General features: G+C 46.0%; 1 protein-coding gene across 1 annotated transcript; it reads left to right on the top strand.

Annotated features, from left to right (window-relative positions):
* On the top strand, positions 1-19,391 carry LOC135816198 (receptor-type tyrosine-protein phosphatase F-like). Its single transcript, XM_065329597.1, has 16 exons — positions 1-787; positions 6,042-6,346; positions 8,049-8,154; positions 9,163-9,459; positions 10,142-10,486; positions 10,910-11,266; positions 11,794-11,861; positions 12,095-12,338; positions 13,008-13,174; positions 13,867-13,999; positions 14,706-15,077; positions 15,701-16,024; positions 16,269-16,436; positions 17,394-17,436; positions 17,709-18,033; positions 18,340-19,391. Exons 1-16 carry the CDS (start codon positions 748-750, stop codon positions 18,652-18,654), a joined length of 3,609 nt encoding a protein of 1,202 aa, XP_065185669.1. The 5' UTR covers positions 1-747; the 3' UTR covers positions 18,655-19,391.
* The last annotated feature ends 1,276 nt before the right edge of the window (positions 19,392-20,667 follow it).

A 20,667-nucleotide genomic window follows, 5' to 3' on the forward strand; every position in this document is an offset into this window, starting at 1 on the left:
CACTCACAGGGAGTCTGGGAAGCAGGCTGGGTGAAAACTGGGGAGCTTACGACAAGCACGTCACGGCCACAGAGGACAGGAACTGGAGCAGTCGAGATCACCATGATCACTGGTAACTAATACTTGCACTTTCGCTTCGTTCCTTTCGTCAGACAGAAGGACACCTCGATGGAGCTAGCGTGCTAGTACATAATCATTGTAGGTCCACGAGTATCATCAGGTCAACGACCTGGTCAGTTTCACACCCGCCGCCGATGATCCAGGTTATGTAGCTGTGTGATATGCTGGCACTGGGATTACTGAGAGCACTGCTATTCGCACACATAACCCGTAGTACTTCATACTCCCCAGTTACAGTCAGAACTGTACATCTCTGACACACTGGAACAGTGGAAGCGGCATCCCGGTCGCAAGTCCATATCCCAGTGCATTGTAGTGGCAAGAACGATTGTGATAGCTGAGTTGTGAAGAGAACGACCATTTTGTGACTTGCAACCGCTTCCGTCGACGCGTCCTGTCTTGTTGCTGCTCAAGCCTAGCGGTCGGAAGTTGAAAGCGAAGCTGAAAGTACCGCTAAGATCTTAGCACAGACCCTGGAGAGAGTGAGAGAGATTGTACTTCCTCTACACCGATGGGAATCTACCGATTAGGATCGAACAAGTGAAAACAGAGCGATTGCGGAGGAGGGCGATTGTCATCCAGTGCAAGAAGTGTGTGACAGTGTGAAGAGGTGGAGAGGTGATAACAATGTTGCTGAGTACCAGCGTGCCATTTCACCGCAGAACAGGTGAGTGTTTGAATGATGGCGGATAACGCTGTGTCAGACAGTCTTGACTTAGGCGCTACATGTAGGCGTGCATTGATAGCGGTAACTCTGTCCCCTAGCCCTGTCCACGTTGACACACTTTCACTGCCGTCAAATTTTGAACCCCACACCTGTGAGTTTGAGAAATGCAAATGCTGAGTATACAATATCCAGTGCGCGTAATCTTACTGCAATCCTGAGCCAGTCGCTAAGATTGGCGAACAGACAGACTACATACGGTACGGGACGATGATCACAATATGTAGGAGAGGATGAATAATTCGTTTCAACTCCGAGTTTCACGCACGAGGCGATCATCAAGCAATAGTATTATGAGATAATTCTGGATGCTGCTTTCCTTCCTTCCTTCGCCCACTGCAACGGTTGGCTATGTGTCCCCAAACGGGACGGCGACTTGAAGGAGTGCTGTCTTCGGGACGCGGCATGAGGCCCTGAGAGTCCGGCGGAACGTGAACGGCTATTTCACTGTTTGTTTTTTTTGCTTTTGCGGAGCGACAGGAGGTGCAACTATGTCTAGCGATGTCTTGAGCCAAAGTTGAGGACGGCTGAAACGCCGTGTGCAGACCATACACAGGAGTGTCAGGAGTGGTTTCACGGCAGGTGGTTGTATATCTACAGGAGAGCACACCACGCTGTAGTGTAGACTCCATCCTGACACCTGGTTCTCCTCAAATGCTGCTTTATACCCACAAAGTGCGAGTAAAGGTGTGAACCACAGCAGCGTACTACATTATAGCGTGATTGATACTTCAAGTGATAAGCATAGTACATTATAGCAATAAAAACTGCTTCATGGCAGTTTTCTAAAAAAAGTTATTGTGTTCTAGTCCATGGCCCCCGTCTAAAAAGTAAGAAATTAACGAAATGTGATAGCCGAAAATTAAAATTTCACACAAAACCTCACAATAATCACAACACTTGAAATGCTGCTTTCAACACGAAACTTGTACTGCACCAACAATTGGCAACATGCAGTCATGCATGCATAGGAAAGAGGATCACGAGGGGAAAAGGTCTTCTACATGTAGCTTTTCATTCTGTGTGTGATTATTGTGAGGTTTTGTGTGAAATTTTAATTTTCGGCTATCACATTTCGTTAATTTCTTACTTTTTAGACGGGGGCCATGGACTAGAACACAATAACTTTTTTTAGAAAACTGCCATGAAGCAGTTTTTATTGCTATAATTTCTTTTGTTTTTTTCTGTCAGTGTCACCAATCAATGGAATGCCCTATATCTATTCAAAATTTAATAATAATAATAAATGATGGCCTTCACATCATATCAATACCGTATTATACGCAGTGATGTGCAAGCCTTTTCTTGTAGAAAATGGCACTAGCATGTTCTGCTGCGAGGAAACATGTGAATAGTGGTGGACCGTGGTTATACTTTTTTTATACGGAGGTCATTCTGTGCATGACTGCATGTTGCTGTAGCAGAATTTCATTTATTTAAGATTTCCCCACCCTCGATCAGATTAATTTGAGAAATGTAACCAGGTGCGTGTCGCAGATGTTTTTGTTGATTCTGTGTGTATAATGGTTTATAATAACGGGTTATCGTGATAAGGTCATCCTGCATCATATTGCACTGAAATCGTAATCCTGTTGATGTCGATACAACTTTTGGAAGTAGTTCAATGACTTCAAACTGTTAGTCCACGATTTTCTAAAACAACACAGCAAAGGAGGAACAATAAACATGTATTAAAATGTGAACAAATACATTGTCGAGTCCGACACCTCGTTCCAACAACTACACTGATCCTGAGGATAAAAGGGGCAAGGCTATGGTTGGAGGTACTGAGAAATAACAAGGCACTACATAATAATAAAATCTTACACATCTTTTGGTGAGCATGAATGATATCCAGTCGAACCTCTTTAGGACGAACACCAAGGGACCGATGGTATTTATTCTGTGAGTTTGTCTTAACCTATTTTATAACCAGTGAATACAATTATTTCTCCAATAGACATAAACAGTTTCCTCTGAGACAAAAATGCGATAATACTCATAAAAAGGACACACTTCAGGCTCATTACAAACATCTTGAAAGTTTTCGTCTTCACAAGTATACTTTCAAGCCTTCTCATCAGGTGAAATACAGGCAAGGGAAAAGGAACAGGAACAGTGGATTAAATACAGTAAGAAGGTGGTAAAACAGCGCAAAAAGAAAGAAAGAAAGAAAGAAGATAGCTAAAGTAAACAGCGAAAATTGCAATAATGACACAAAGGTGCAAATGCGAGAAAACTCAATAAGCGCGACATGTAGTGCGACAACAAGAGACAACCACTGGACATACATGTAACTAACGAGGTTTTGACGACCTACCTAACAGCCTAAGTGTGAATTTGATTTGTTTCTGCTTGCAAAGGTTGGGTTTCCTTGTGTGGATGTATACAGCTTCCAAAACATTCAGCAATCTAGCACAGCGTACACGTGACACAATCGAAAAACAATCATCCGAATACACAGCACGACAATCAGGATGCTCAAACAAATGACTAGCAATGGACGACTCATACTTATCAGAACTAACATCAGAACAATCAGCATGTGCGGTGGACACATCCGATTTCACATGGCTAGTCGAGTGGACCCTAGCCGTTGCCTCTGTCTGTGCTTTAGTCGCTGCCATCGCCGCCGTTGCCGATCTTGTTATTCTTCTTAGGCTGTTAGGTAGGTCGTCAAAACCTCGTTAGTTACATGTATGTCCAGTGGTTGTCTCTTGTTGTCGCACTACATGTCGCGCTTATTGAGTTTTCTCGCATTTGCACCTTTGTGTCATTATTGCAATTTTCGCTGTTTACTTTAGCTATCTTCTTTCTTTCTTTCTTTCTTTTTGCGCTGTTTTACCACCTTCTTACTGTATTTAATCCACTGTTCCTGTTCCTTTTCCCTTGCCTGTATTTCACCTGATGAGAAGGCTTGAAAGTATACTTGTGAAGACGAAAACTTTCAAGATGTTTGTAATGAGCCTGAAGTGTGTCCTTTTTATGAGTATTATCCCAATAGACATACGAATAGATTTCTTCTACAGCGAAAGATTTTAAGCCACAACAACTCATTGACTCGTCTCGTATGAAACAAATGAGTCACTAGAGAGGTTTTGCAAAACGAAAATGCGTACAAACTTTCGTTCTACGTCATGAAGTGCGAAACTTCGCACGAACTTTCTCAACTTTGGACGCGAAACTTGCAGAGAACGCGAAATGAACTGTTGTACACATTTTCGTGAGATCGGGTCATGGCGTACGTGCACTTGGCCCGCGCAAACCACGAACATGTGCAGAACGCAAAGTTTGTGCAAAAATTCGTACACACTTTCGCAAGGACTGTCGCGAAACTTCGTTCGAATTTTCGTTTTGCAGAACCTCTCTACTGAACCCTTCTTTAGCAACATGAGGGCAACTGAAACAACATCAGAGAAAGTACGATACATGTACAGCACATTCTTCCAGGCACTACAAACAGATTGCAGATCGTAATTCTTGCTTTTGGCGGCACGAAACTTTATTTTGGGCAGTGCAATCTCGGCGGTACTCACAAATAATAAATCAAACAGCCCAGACTCGAGTAAACAAATCCAGTCATACAAGTACGATATCTTCACGAGATGAGACTGCACCCATTGGCTTGTTTCGTATGAAACAAACAAGTCTACTGAACCTCTCCACAATGGAGATTTTCCCTGATACGCGAATTTATTTTGCAAACTCGGTCAATGGGTCCTTGAACCTTTCCCTCCAGATCGGGAACTGCCAACGATAGTATGACCAGTGCCTTACTTGTAACATACCAATGTACATGTACAATGAATGTGAGAATTTCGACAACACATCTAACATAAGCCTTACCATCAAGAAGGTGAACTCGCGTTCTTCGCACACTGTAGACAAGGGCAAAGAGATAAAAATGGATCTAAATCCAAATAAAATCAGCACACGTTTCCGTACATGAAAGGGTGAGCATAAGCAAAATTAATGAATCGAAGGAAATCGGTCAACTCAGAGATCACCTGTCATCGAGTATTCCGTAAAAGGAGACCTCGGCAGCGGAAAAAGCTAAATTTAGAAAAGAGATCCTGTCAGCTTTTCCATTATTTATTGCATTCCGCCCAAAATCAGCACACTTTTCGTAAATGAAAGAGTCAACACAAGCAAATGAATCAAAGGAAACTGGTCAACTCACCTGTCATTGAGTAATATTCCGCGAAAGGAGGTCTCAGCAGCGCCGAAACGAAATAAGCCAGGCCAGGAGACGAAATATCCGAAACAGCTCATACAAGAAGCAGTTCCAAAGGAGGAAGTTCCTCGCGCATGCACATCCGAACACGGACTGCACTGCAAGCATGCAACACAATGTCTGCCGTGCACGTGCACAGCACGCGGCTACCACCCGTTGGTAGATCTAATACCGAGCACCTTACGTAGAGACTTACGTAGCCTAAGTGAAATACCGAGCACCTTACGTAGAAACTTACGTAGCATAGCGGTGTCGTTTTTCTTGCCATGTGAACACAATAATAGAAAAGCTGACGGGATCGCTTTTCTAAATGTACTGTAGCTTGCTGCGTGGACAGCCTGGAACCGTTCTGTTTCAAAATGATCCCATGATCTACGGGGAAATGTCCCAAGAGCAACTGACAGTGACAGTCCCCAACACGACTGACCCAGTGGAACCAGGGACCTTCATTAGACCTGTTTTATGAGGATGCCACCAGTTTGAATAATTGCACTGGAAAAATTCCTGCAGCAGATAAACATCCAAAACCAGAACCGGGGCTGCATGCAATAATACACTATGATAATGGCTTATAGGCATATTCTGTAGGTAATGTCATGGCAGCAGTTGCAGAATCATCTCAGTATTGGCCTGTTCAAGCTATGGTATGTTGGCAAACAAGGTCTCTTCTCCGACACGTGCAACAGGGAAGAGATGTCTAGAGTATTCGAACCAGGTCCATTTGAATCTGGTTTGCTTGTTGGGAAGCATATGGGTGCAGCAAATGGGATTTTCGGTCTTTGACCACTTTGTGGTGGGTGTGATCTACTCACCTCCCACCACTTTAGGAGCTGCATCTGCGCCTTGATCCACAGCTGGATGGTGGTAGTGTCCCCACGGGTGCGGAAAACTCGACCTACAGCCGAGTCAAATGCGAACCGTGAATTCTGTTTGCTTGTTTCTATGTCTATTCACTGTATTCAGTCACCACCTTAGCTGCCATTCTGCTGGCATGCTGCTGTATTAATCCACAACCATGTCATGCGACTAAGAACGAGGTACGCCAGATCAAAATCACCACGTCCGTTGGTCCAAGTCCCCTGTATCCGACTCCCGACCTGCCATGGAATGTGGTGCAGCGAGGCCAGCAGGTCAATGTCACGTGCACAGACGCGACTGCACCTCCCGCACAGCCCATCACACTGCAGCAGAATCACATTGCGCTGACCAAGCGGCTGCAGAGTGTACGCGGTGCCATGACAACTATACACAAACATGGTGTCACCCAGGTAAGCTATACGCCATACACCATGATACACTGGGTGTGGAAATGAACTGTTACTTCTGAAATTTGACCTTTAAAGGGGAAGTATACCCTAAAATCAAATTTTCACCAGTTGTAGTCTTCTGGGTGCTGAGTCGAATGGTCTTGGTCCGAGGAAGCTGCGACGCTCCCTTCCTACTTGAATCCCAATCGAACTCGCGCACTTCCACCGAAACTGGGTGACTGCGCCCTACGAGATGGGGATTTGTATGCAAAATGTCACTAAAAGCGCCATTTCGTTCTTATAAAAGCACGGATGACCGCGATTGGCCCATATGTTGTAGTCTTTTGGACGCTGAGTCGACTGGTTTTGGTCCGAAAAGGCTGCGATGCAGCGTTCCTCCTTTATTCCCAATCGAACATGGTTGAAGAAGTGGTCACGTGCTCCTGGGTGCCCAAATCACCTGGTCACCGCGCCAGCAGGCGACAACTTTCACACCAAGGTTCAACTCGAGTTCAACTCGAGTGACAGGACTGCACCCAAAAAAGGTCAAACAGGCTAGTAAGTTGTACCCTGCAGGCACGGTGACCAGCTGACTGGTGTACGCAGGAGCACGTGACCGCTTGTTCAACCATGTTCGATTGGGAATAAAGGAAGAACGCTGCATCGCAGCCTTTTCGGACCAAAACCAGTCGACTCAGCGTCCAAAAGACTACAACATATGGACCAATCGCGGTCATCCGTGCTTTTATAAGAACGAAATGGCGCTTTTAGTGACATTTTGCATACAAATCCCCATCTAGTAGGGCGCAGTCACCCAGTTTCGGTGGAAGTGCGCGAGTTCGATTGGGATTCAAGTAGGAAGGGAGCGTCGCAGCTTCCTCGGACCAAGACCATTCGACTCAGCACCCAGAAGACTACAACTGGTGAAAATTTGATTTTAGGGTATACTTCCCCTTTAATACTTGTACTAGAATATCTTTTTCATTTTGTTTTGCCGGACCCACTATCGCACACACATGCTCACAGTCAATTCTGCCGTTGTGAGTCCCATTCAGGACCGGTACAAGAATAATAATTACATGTATGCGTAGAAAGTTGGTGGGATACCGAGTGTCAAAAGCTACTGTTGATACTGCTTGCTTGCGTTGCTACTGTTGCCGTATGGTAAATATTCAGTAGGTGGAATGCTAGTATTTTTGAAATACATGTGCATTTAACTCGGGTGAGCAACGCAAAGCACATGCATAGTCTATCCTTCCATGCAAGCCCGGGGTGTGACTTGAAAGACAAGTAATCCAGCACTGCAAGCTGTCGGTGATAAATATATTCTCGCGCACCCTGAGGATTGCAAGTCCACACGTTAAGCGTTTTGCATGTGGCGTGACACCCACTCTTATCTTCACCACCAACCATTTAGCGCCGTGCATCACCCAAAGACACTCATTACTAGTTGGCTGATGATAGCTTCAGCATGAATCTTCAAATTTTAAACTCATTCCAATTGAACTTCTCCTCTTCATAATTATGTGTTTCCATGCAAAGACTCAGCCAAGCCTTTAATGCAGTAGGAACTCCTAACGTACATGAATTCTCATTACATACATAAACTAAACTGGTGGTGATGATTCTAGTTTTCACAATGAGACAGTGCATTTGTACTATAATGCACTGCCATGATGTGTATCTACGGTATGTACGACCTCTATGTGTTATCTCTGTGCAGATCACCATATCAAGTTTTGATGAGGAGAACGAAGGTGACTACTCGTGTCTATATCAAACCTTCACCAAAGAAGTCACTAGCCAATCCATTCCACTGCTTATGGCGCGTGAGTAGAGGCAACTATATTATACAGTACACAATCGTTTCTCGATCATGACGCGGCACAGACTGCCCTGTAGCCATTACACAGTCATGTGCAATGTATTGCGTAACAGTAAACTGGTGCATTCCAAGGGGCGGCCGTGGCATGCCTTCGTGGGCATCGCCACAAGTCGAGCAGGTATGACCCTCATGCATATTCTGCCACACTTGCTGTCTCCGAGTGTCATCTGTAGACAACCTGTCTGTTTCCCCTTTTCTCTGTATCATTTTGTATGTTATAATTTCCGCGGATTCCAGTTTTTCTCCCTTCATTATAATTTAAGCGCAGTTTAGCGCGTATTGGCTTATGATTTCTTTTTCTTCTGTTTGTATTTAGCGCTTGACCGGTTATTATTTTCCTTCTCTTTATTTTGCGCTACATATTATTATTTTTCTGGTATTATAAACTTTGGCCGTGGAAAAAAAATTCCAAGGGGTAACCAGCAGCTTTTGGTCTGTTTATCAATAAAGGCGTTTGGTGGAGGTGGGATTACTTTATTGGTGTGTTCCAAACCTTGAAAACCCCGAACCAGCACCAGCCTAAGTGGTCTCTTTGCTGCTGCTGAGGATGATAGCTGCTGCATGGCCGAAAGCATGATTGAGAGATGTAATTGTGCAGCAAAGAGATCACTTGCATTGGTGCTGGAGCAGTCTTATGAAAGGGCTGCAGTGGAGCTTGCGTGCCATGTGTTGCCGTGTGAAACGTGTTGCCGAATGGTGTATTCCTGGTGTCATTGCTGCTGCGGGCTAGCAGCAAATGTGACCAGAGGTGCATGTGAGCGGGTTTTTTTCCATGTTAGGGGTGGAGTGGGGTCAACTGCAATAAGAATAATGATCCAGGTCTCGTTAGTTGACCGTGATGCTAGAGTATGCAACTCAATTTAACCATCCCGTGGTGTGATGTTGTGTGATGTTGTGTGATGTTGTGTGATGTTGTGTGATGTTGTGTGGCATGTGGCTTGGTGTACTACAGGTGGTCCTTCTGTGACCGTACCAGCAATCACCAGGACAAGCATCTCACAACCAGTTGAGCTGGTGTGCAGTGCGACCGGAGTGCCACCGCCGCGGGTTCAGATTGTAGTCTTGACTACCGGACGGACGCTGGCCAATCAGAGCCAGGCTGTCACGGGCGACCTGCAGCATGGCCGCCAGGCGACTGTAGCCACGTGGCGGGAGGAGTACGCCACTCTAAGTGCAGACGGGCAGTACGCATGTCTTGCTACTAATGCTGTCGGCCAGCAGAGACAAGAGGCAAACATCACCGTACAGTGTAAGTGAAGTAACTACATCATCTGTAAATACGATGGCGTAATCATCTCCATAATGTACTTGAAACGGACCGGTTTAACATTGCAGTGATTGCACCCTGAAAAGGCTTCACATGACCCAACATACAGAGTCGACATCTAAAAAAAACCGAATATTATAAATGGCTTGAAAGTACATGTACAGTCGTGGAAATTTTCAAAACGTTGTTTCGGAGCAAAAGTGTTTCCTTTTTCGAAGTGTTCTACCAAATAGCGAATGTTCCAATTGTGATTTTAGTGACTAAATCTAGCCAGAACTGGTTTTAAAAGACTCGGTTCTGCCAGGCTATGTTCTGCATTGAGTGCAAACCGGCTGTACCCCCCCCCCCCCCCCTCTCCATCTCTCCTGTTCTGGTCATATCTCAACTGTAGTTTTGTGCAAAAGGTTTTCAACTTCCATTGGCTGTATTCCGCTGTCGTTTTGTGCAAATGCTTTATTTATTTATTTCACTTTCCCGTGGCCAGGGAATAGAGGCCACTATGGAAGGAGGGGGCGACAGCCAGACGTGGCAGTAGGTGAAAAAGTCCAAAATGACAAATTGCAAGAGGCAATGACCTACACAGGGAGAGGCAATTTCCATTGTATGTAGCTTGGATGAAGAATGTCTGTCCATTGTGTCCAATCTTGTGTGCTATGCACTGTAGACCCGGCCATTGTTCAAAGTCTCCAGCGATCCCCGGTGGAACATCCCGTGTCCGGACTGGACACCTTGGTACTCAGCTGCACGGCACAGGGAAATCCCCTACCGTCAGTGTCATGGTCGCTGAACCAGACTGACTACCCAGCTTTCCATAGTGCCGCCGCGGCCGTCGGCAATGCGGCCCTGCGCGAGAACGCCAGCGTTGAGACGAGCGTCGCTAGCGATGATCACATGATCACCAGCACACTCACCATTCGTACACCGTTGCTTAGCAACAGTGGTGTGTACCGGTGCCGGGCTAGCAATGTGGCCGGAGGCGGGGAGAGATATCAAAGTATTGTTGTAATCGGTAAGTGTTGGTACATGTACATGTGTACAGTGACATGTGTTTGACTGACACATTATCAGGGCTGTAGCACTCAGTCTGACTGGGCCGTTCATGGCCGGACAGTATTTCGAAAAAGTTGACCTGCTCAATTCATGCAAAACGGGTTTTTCGTCAATCATGTATCCCATTTTGGCCAGACCACCTGAAATTCCTGTGCCACGGGCTTGCTTGCTATTTCACCATGAAAATTGCAGTAGCATGCCGGGGAAGATGATAATGATGACATTGCTTCCAACCCCCACTATACTGCTGTTTTCTTCCATTCTGTTCTGAATCTCTCTCTCTCTCTCTCTCTCTCTCTCTCTCTCTCTCTCTCTCTCTCTCTCTCTCTCTCTCTCTCTCTCTCTCTCTCTCTCTCTCTCTCTCTCTCTCTCTCTCTCTCAGTACCTCCAACTCCGCCGCGTGACTTGACAATAGCACGTACTGGACTGACTGCCGTTACTCTCTCCTGGAATGCACCGAGTTGGTATGGCAACGCGGAGCATGTCCTGTATGAGGTGTCCATATACGTGCACAGTGACATGCTGCAGCAGCCAGTGGGGCAGGACACAGGTGAACGTGGCTCTCTGTACCGAGTGGACAACAGGTCCAATATCCACTTCAAGCCCGGATCATCAGGGTTCGTGTCTGTAATCTCCAACCTGGATGTGAACACACGCTACGGGTTTTTGGTGAGAAGTCGGAACAGAGCCGGCCCTAGCCCGGACAGTGACTACATACAGACACAGACTCTACCTGATGGTAAGGGCCGCTACAGGATTCGTGCTACTGAAGTATGACTGTAAAATAGGGAAGTAGAAATGCAAGTGCCGAAGAAGATTATCGGGTGATTTTTTATTCCTTTTTTTATTTATGTCAACCAGTACCCTACATATGCCAAGTTATGAAGGAATCTAGCTTACATTTGGTGTGCACAACACTGCACATGGCTCAATATTATTTATTGCTACAGTGGTCACAGTGGAAACTCAAATCCAACCCCTGATTTTTGTGCTGGAGTGCAGCACCGATTCTAGCCGTCTCTACTTCGTAATGTTTCAATACTGTGATGGGGTTTTGCATTGTGATCGGATTTCAGTTGCCAGCATTATTTACTCTCCCCAACATGCAGTGTCCAGCCAAAACTGCTACATTTTGGGTTAGTGATGGCTCCCAGAATGTCATGCTAATTCTGATTGTCAATGTTGTTACTGAAGAGCCGGCGGGTCTGGCGCATCATGCCTTCTCACTTGCATTTCTTCTGTTCATGTCTGTTTTCTCTTCACTAGCACCTCCAGCCCCGGTAAATATCACTATCAATGACATCATGTTTACATCATTCAACGTCACGTGGCATGTGAGTACCTCGGCACATTTGAACAGTGGAGGCCATGGGATTGCTTGACTGTTCGTAGACAATCAATTGTCAGGGCGACTGTTTGGGGAAGACAATCTGCCTACTTCGGTACATGTACATTTAGTGCAGGTCCATATGTGCTCATGCCCAATAGGGAGGAAGAGGGAGATATTATAAAAAAATACACATGTATTAATGATAGCTTTGATTTTCCCACGTGCTATTTGCTCCAGATTCCAGCAGTGCTGCAAAGCCAGGGGAAATCATCAGAAATACAATTTGTAGTTCGTATGCGCCAGCGACCTCGGTCTGGCGAGGAAGGACACATGTTCACAGAGGTATGCAAGACCGAAGACTTCGGGTGTGAGGTGTCAGGTCTGCGCAAGGGCATGACGTATCAGATAGTCATGCAGGCATTCAACCGAGGTGGCATGGGTGCACCGAGCTCTATCATACCCGTAGTTACCAAGACAACAGGTAAGGGGCCAGCTTATATTGTTGTTAGACTTGTGACGTCATTGCACATGTATGTGTGACGTCATTGTACATGTATGTGTGACGTCATTGTACATGTATGTGTGACGTCATCGTACATGTATGTGTGACGTCATCGTACAGGTTTGTGTGACGTCATTGTACATGTATGTGTGACGTCATTGTGCATGTATGTGTGACGTCATTGTACATGTATGTGTGACGTCATTGTACATGTATGTGTGACTAGATGCATGGTAAAGATGTGTGGTGTACTCAGTGACTAGATGCATGGTAAACATGTGTGGTGTGTGCACACAGCTTTTTTGTGTCACGACTGCTGCTTAGATCATCATCCTTACAGTAGGTTTTCACTGTAGTGTTGTGAACTTGTAACTTGTGCCGTGATTGCACTGTTAGATCCAGTCACTATGAGACAACATGCATCTGTCATGTGTGTATGTGTGTGTGTGTGTGTGTGTGTGTGTGTGTGTGTGTGTGTGTGTGTGTGTGTGTGTGTGTGTGTGTGTGTGTATGCATGTGTGTGTGCCCACTCCCTTGCTCGTTTGATATCGAACAGCTGAACCTGATCATTATCTGATGAATGTTTCTGTATGTGTGTGTGTATGTACATGGTCATGTGTATGTGTGTATGTGTATGTGTGTATGCAGTGACGTCATCACCTATCTGGCGAGGTGCACGCGTGACTGGCCTAGGGTCGGTACGTCTAATGTGGCAGATGCCAGAAGATACAGGTGGTAGCGAGATTCTCTATTGGAACTTTGCTTATCAGCTGATTGATGACAATGCTAATACTACTGCCACTCAGCAGACCAAGGTAAGCCCGGCCGCTGAGTAGCAGCAGCAGCCAAGTGGAAATGGAAATGGAAATAGAATGTCTAGTGCATTGTTGTCTTAAGGGTCTGTTGTGATTGCCCAAGTGAAAATACCACACAATACAATACAGCCATACATACAGTGCTATTGAGGGCTACCATCGTTACCTTGGTTACCATGGCTGTGCTGAATGATGGGGGCGGGTTCAGTGCATCAATCATGATGTCTCTGTGTTGCATTCATTCTGGAATGTATGCACTCTTGACATGATGTATTCACACACACACACTCATACACGCACGCGCACACATACACATACACACACACACGCACACACCTTTGACCTTTGACCTTTGACGCCCATCGCCGGAGGCGATGATAGCAATGCTACGGCAGAAGCCATAGCAACTTGTGCTGGGATTACACCATTCAACAGCTTGCAAGGCTGAAGAATTGACCGTCACTATTCAGCCTGGTCTACACCATACAGCTATTTGGAGTGACATCTCACGCACACACACACACACACACACACACACACGCACACACACACACACTCATGCATGCACCCCTCATAGACTCCCATGCACCACATGGATGTAGTCTTTGTTGGCTAACCATTAGTTCTTGTTTCTTATGCCTTCTGCTACCTGCTTGCTGCATACCTGCTGCATACTGGCTGCACACTACTAGATCGAAGCCGGTATGCTGTTCTTCCCGGTGGTGGGTTTGAAGGAGACTGAGACCTACCAATTTGACCTGTCAGCTACCAACAGAGCGGGAGAGAGTTTATCATCAGCTCTCTTCTTTACAATGCCACATAGAGGTAGGTGTAACCATTGAAACCATTGTAACCATAATCAAGAGTATATGAAAACCAGAGTGTGCAGCTTGGGGCCTTCTCTGTTATGGGTGTCTGTCACCGCAGAATTCCGTGATTACATCATATTTGGTGCAAATCTGAGGCGGGAAATGGCGTAGTGCGTACAACTGAGCTGCAGTTGTGCAGAAAGAGACCTGCTTGAATCCTGCTTGTACGCACTACATCACCAAAATGATGTAATCACGGAATTCCGCCGTGACAGCAACCCATCCGAGCTGCACACTCTGGTTTTCATGTACTCTTGCCGTCATTGTAACTGTCAAGAATTATGACTCTGAGTGACCGTGGTATGCTACATGGGTGGGGTGTTGCATGTGCTCTGTAGCGCTTTAGGAGCTGCATCTGCGCCTTGATTATTGAGGCTGGTGGTGTCTAAGTCTCCCATGAACCGTGATTTTTATAGGGGGTGGGTTGGGGGGGGGGGGGGAGTATTGCATATGTTCTGTGGGTGATTTGACCTTGTTCTACGTTTTGTGTACTGCTGTGGGTACATCTGAGCCTTCGTGAAGAGATCATCTGTTTGTGAAGAGATCATGCAGTGCAGTGTTTTGTGTACCGTGGTCGGGTGATTGCTGCATTTATAAGCGGCAAAGGTCTGCAACTGTTAAAACTATACAATCATGTACATGTACGATTGTCATTGCTGTAGATGACCCAAGTCAACCTGAGTCAGCGGTAGTTCAACAAACAACCCGACAATCAATACTGCTAACCGTCGCTGATCGAGACACTCTAGTATCATCGACAAAAGAGAAGGTTGCCATGGGGAAAATACCTGGTGACATCACCATTCTAGCTAATGACATCATGCCAAGCACACAGGAACAGGAGTCATACATCATTCGCTATAAGCCCTCGTTCTCCGACAGCTGGAAGTCAATTGAAGTTGTGGATAAATACTCTCCCGTGTGCTTGAATCACCTACACGCTGACACGTCATACGTCATACAAACTGCACTGCAGAAAGATGGAGACATGTCCATATATAGCATCCCAGTCACCGCTCACACTGACCATGAAGGTATGCCGACTGTAATGCATATGTTAGGTCATCATTCATATGGATCAGGTCATGTGACAGCGAGAGAAGCAAACCTAACCTATCTATTGCTAGTACATGTACTTGGTGGTAGGTCAATCAGTCATTGACGTGCTGAATGCTGTGTTTCCTGATCGGTTCCTGGCTTCATAGCACCGTGTTGCACATTGCCATGGCAATCATGCACCATGCGGAGATGTAGACTGTGTCTGGAGTGGTGGGGGCTATGGGGTACTGCCTGTCATGTGACGTGTGAGACTGTGTCTGGAGTGGTGGGGGCTATGGGAGCTATGGGGTACTGGCTGTCATGTGACTTGGATTCTGAGAAGCAGCATTCTCCTCCGCACACATGCTTCGATAGCGTAGACTTTCCTTTGGTGTTATGGGGCCATGGTGATGAAGCCATGTGACTGCATATTCTCTGTTAGAATACTACACGAGTTCTCTCTCTCACCACCGGTGCATTCAAGTGTTGAGTGCCTGCAGTACGTACCTATGAGGCTGCAGCAGTGTATACACCAGTCGATGATAACCATGTCATAGATATTCTGCGCCAATTCCGTTGATGATAACCATGTATATTCTCTGCCGATTCCAATTCACAGATGCTGTGCCGGCTCCTGTTGTCGAGGCGCTCACGCACTCATCCATTGAAGTAGCCTGGCCTATGTGTGGGCCACATTGGGAGCCATTCTCGATACAGCTTCATGAGGTAGTGTTCCGTGATGTCGTTGGTGGAGCAATGCCCTCTGCCTCTATAAGGGATTGGCACAATGCCAGACGCATTCAAACCACCAACCAGCCCGTCGTCATTGACAACCTACGGCCCAGCTCCGTGTATCAAGTGCGACTGGTGGTTCACTACCCCCAGACCGTCCGCTACTCGAAGAACGTCACTGTTGCCATGCCAGCCGAGAGGCCGAGAGACGGTAAGCGTGCTGATCAATTGCCGTGACAACAACATAACCTGACATGGGAAAATTCCTATGGCTCAGTCTGGGCAAGGTCACGGCCTATCAAGTTAGTTAGAGTACACGGGACTTCTGGAAAACAGCTTCAATGCAAAGTCCAGGATTCATTTCTCCATGCGTGCAATAGGCGGCAACAACAGATTGATCAATGCCTGTTTTCTATCTTGCTGCTCGTCTACTCACTCTACCGTGACTCCGACAGACACATCAGGTGGCAGGGGCAAAGATGGAACGTACAGCGTATCATCCAAGATGTCCGTCGGTATCATTTCGTTTGCTGGTGGCGGCGGCTTGCTACTCGCTCTGGTGCTGGTCGTCGGTCTGCTGTTGTGGAGGAGATATCGTCTCAGGAGGGACAGCATCAACAAAGGTAAGATGATGCGTGAGAATGCACAGACCACTTGCACAGGATGCTGCACCGTGACAATGTGAGAAACAGTGTGTACCATGATGTGTGCAAACCTGCAGCACAATATGGGCACTGCACCGTTTTCAAGTGTTTTGTTTTGTTTTTCAGATGTGTACAGCAGTGGAAGTGACTTGAAAGACTCCATTTTGTCCTGAAAGTGTGCACAGGCGACATGACAATGAGATTGACCATGCAGTTCATCGCTGCTGCACAGTATACTACTCAGTCTGCGAGTAAACAATAAACAATGTATCCCACCGATACCTCTATATGTATCCCACCGATACCTCTATATGTATCCCACCGATACCTTTATGTAAGGTCACAACTTTACTCACAGTGCGTAGCCTGTAGTGTGTAGTGTGTAGTGTGTAGTGTGTAGTGTGTAGCCTGTAGTGTGTAGTGTGTAGTGCGTAGCCTGTAGTGTGTAGTGTTAGGGTGAAGACTATACAGTACAGTACAGTACTGCAAAGGCGACATGTGCACAGTACGGGTACAGGCTTTGCATGGGTTCAGACACAAATGCAAGGTAGCCATGCAGCCCGGACCCGGCGCTGAGAATCCTGCATGGCCGTTGTATTTATCAAAGCACTGTAGAGTGCAGTAAGCTGAACGCCCAGCTAGCCACTGCCGGCACTGGCCTTGATGCCCCAGCTAGGGATCAGAGTGCCCAGCCAGCCACCTTGATGCCCAGCCAGCCACCTTGATGCCCAGCCAGCCACCTTGATGCCCCAGCTAGGGATCAGAGTGCCCACCTGACTAGCTGGATTTACAACCCGGGATCAGAGTGCCCAGCCAGCCACCTTGATGCCCAGTCAGACCACCTTAATTAAGAGCTGCAGGGAGAGGGGAAGCTGGGTCAGTGGTTGTAAGGACGATGTCTCAGCGACAGTGTTCTCTGTTGTGTTGCACTTGCAGCGTTTGTGAATGTTCCTGGTGACACGGCTACGCCGGGATGGACGTAAGTCATCCACTGCATGCACTACTGAGGACATCTGCTGACTCACCCCATGACCCCATGACATCATTCGCATAACCTCTACATCTAGCATCAGTGCATGTGACTAACTTCAGGGTCGATAGGCATTCACCTGTTCATTCATAGCATTGTGTATTTGATGGATTCTCCAAAAGTGAGTGAATACGCATGGCAATATACGATAATGTCATTACACAGATACAATGATGTCATTACAGATACACGGTGGTGTCATCGCTGTCTCTTGTCTGCAGATCTGACCACCTGATGGTGACTAACCAGACATCATACAATCCACACAGCGCTCGCACACCAATGGATGAAGTTCTGAACAATGAGCTAGCCCTTACGGGGTCTCGGACACCCTCGTTTGTCGTCGCTTCCTACCGACCATCTATTAGTAATTCATTTGACGGGCGGCTAGAAACAGACACACCACACACAACGCCAGCAGCAGCAGCAGCAGCAGCAATACCTCCAGTAGCAGCAGTAGCAGCAGTACCAGCAACAGCAACATTGTCATCCATTTCTGACACGTCTTTCCCACCAGCACCGGTCGACACAGGAATGCCAGCCAAGGTGAGTATCCAAGTACTGTACTCAGGGTGTCAGATTTAAATGTATGCGTACTGGTGTGGTGCATTCTAGCACTGAGGGAGTAGTAAAATACCTACTCCCTGATTCTTAGTAGTGGGGCGGTGGTGGTGAAAGTACTAGAAACGCATAAATTGTACTTGCAAGTAGTCGTGGAAACCTGTGCTCTACCCAGAGTGTGTAAGTTACTGGCCGCTGCTGTCATTGTTTTGAGAGTCTCTGTGTACATGTGTATGTTTAAAAATAAATAATTATTATTGTTTACTCTGCTGTACTCTGCCTGTGCTCTAGGCTGATTTGGAGGCAGAACTCAGCTACGCCGTACTGAACCTAGCGACTCCGAGCAATGGTGACAACACTGCAGTCCATCGCACAGACAGCGAGACCGTGGAATACGCACACATTGCGCAGTGTCTAGTAAGCGAGACCACACCGCCCAAACTGCTCAGAACGGCAACGCAGGAGAGCACCGCGGCGTCCTTCAGCGAGAGCGATGTTGAAGCCAGTCATTACTATGACCAGCCGGAAGCTTTTGAAGATGTGAACACTGGCCAGCAACAGGGCTTTGAAGAAGTAGTGCAGGACACCATCAAGGACGCCATCTAGATCACATATTTACTACATGCTTTCTTCTTTTTCTTTTTTAACTATAAGAGATACAAGTTCAATTCAGTGAAAACAAGTCTACAGGGGAAATGATTTAGTTGCAACTCCATAATATCATAGACGGCAATATCGACGAAATTATCAGGCAAAAATCCAGTTTTCAATGAATTATTTTCTATGCTGTATATCAAGAGACATTGTGTATTCTTGTGCAGCAGGTTGTAATACCGACTATAATACCTGCACGTAAATGTGCTACAAAGCCATGTCACACTGTACACACTGTACATAACTCATCTCCCTTTCCTTACACAGGAGAGCCCCTCGATAGGCTTCTGCAGCCTTAAAAATCAATCAATAACATTATTTATGTCTGTGACATGCATTCTGTTGTACAGTACAGCATCCCCTGACAGCGTTCATTGCAACCCAACTGCTTGCCAAAACGATTCTAGTATAACATTAAAAGCAGCTTATTATATTTTTCAACTGTGCAAGTGTGTCGATAGGTTTACGAGAAGTGCACCAGTTTTCTCCCCATGTTCTCGAGCACATCACGTTTTTGTTTATCTGCACCCTGAGTCTCAGAAGCATTTTTATAGTTTATCACTGATAAGATACTGTATCCATATAATTATGAATAACTTACGCTATTAATTTAATTACAGTCAGTATCGCCTATAGCGTTGGTGTTTGATTTTGAGCATTTTATCACTATAAGCGATATATTACTATGACCGATACTGCATGCAATGTATGCGAGTGGGGTGTCAAACGACTCAGCGCACCATGCACATACGCACTACATACATGTACAATGTCATGTAGCTGGCTGTAGCTCCTGACACACAAAATCAGGATTTCCTCATGATCATGGAGGCATATTTTGGCAACTTGTACAAGCAAAACTCACCAAACAACACTCACTGGACAAGTTCTTAACGAAGAAGTAACACCCTGTTCTCCTCTGACATCGCTTGATTTACATCAATCACTATAACCGATCCAATAATAGTGTAAAAAAGGTCTTTTGAAATATGAATTTGATCACTATAGGCGATATATTACTATAGACGATTATTACTATACGCGATAACTGTGTATACTTAGTTATGGCAAATGAAAATGAATTTGAGAAATTGATCACTATATCCGGTATATTACTATAGCCGCCAACCTTATAGGCGATACGGACTGTATTACGTAAAACGTTTCCTTGGAAACAAAAAGCTAACCATGATATTGTTGTTGAAGAGCCTGAAGTTTGTGCTACTACGCAGCGCTATTAATTATTCCGGAAAGTTATTTCGGCATTACGCGACAATTCTGGTGTGTGGGCCAATGATAAGCCCTAAACAATGAAATTGTGTGTGCTATCCCACACCAGCTAGAGGGTCACAAGGCTTCTTTTTACCCGGTAATTGCCTACATAGCCAACATTCAGGACTTCGATGCTACCAGGAATACACCACTCCGAAGAATGTGCAACTCCTTGTACAATCTCTGTCCAGTGCTGCAACGGCAGAGCATCACATCACGTGACATGGTTCAAAAGGTTACACTGGCTAAACTGTTACACAGTTCAAAATGACCAGCAGAGAGTGGTACCCAAAGCAGGGTTGCTTACAACCGTGTGTGCATGTACTTGCAGCTATCATGCACAGGAAGCAAACTATTGAAATACCAGAAGTGTGCACAGGTTTGTCAGGTGGTGTGAAGTTCTGCTGTAGCAGACCCCGTAGACTAGAGTTGCACACACTTTGGGGCTATGTACTCTTCATGCTACACAATGGATCATAGCTACTGGCAAGTGTAAAGCCGTGCTGCTGGTATACCGGCATGCCATAACTGTTACAGTACAATACGTGTCTCCCAAACTTGTACCATACAGCCACCCAATGCCTTTAAGGCCGATTCATACTTCATTTCGCGTACGCGAACTAGTTGAGCTCAGATCAACTTTTTCGCGATGCGACGCGTTTCCCGTACGCGAAATGAAGAATGAATCAGGCT

The sequence above is a fragment of the Sycon ciliatum genome, chromosome 4, assembly GCF_964019385.1.
Source record: "Sycon ciliatum chromosome 4, ocSycCili1.1, whole genome shotgun sequence".
In the NCBI taxonomy this organism is placed as follows: Eukaryota; Metazoa; Porifera; class Calcarea; order Leucosolenida; family Sycettidae; genus Sycon; species Sycon ciliatum.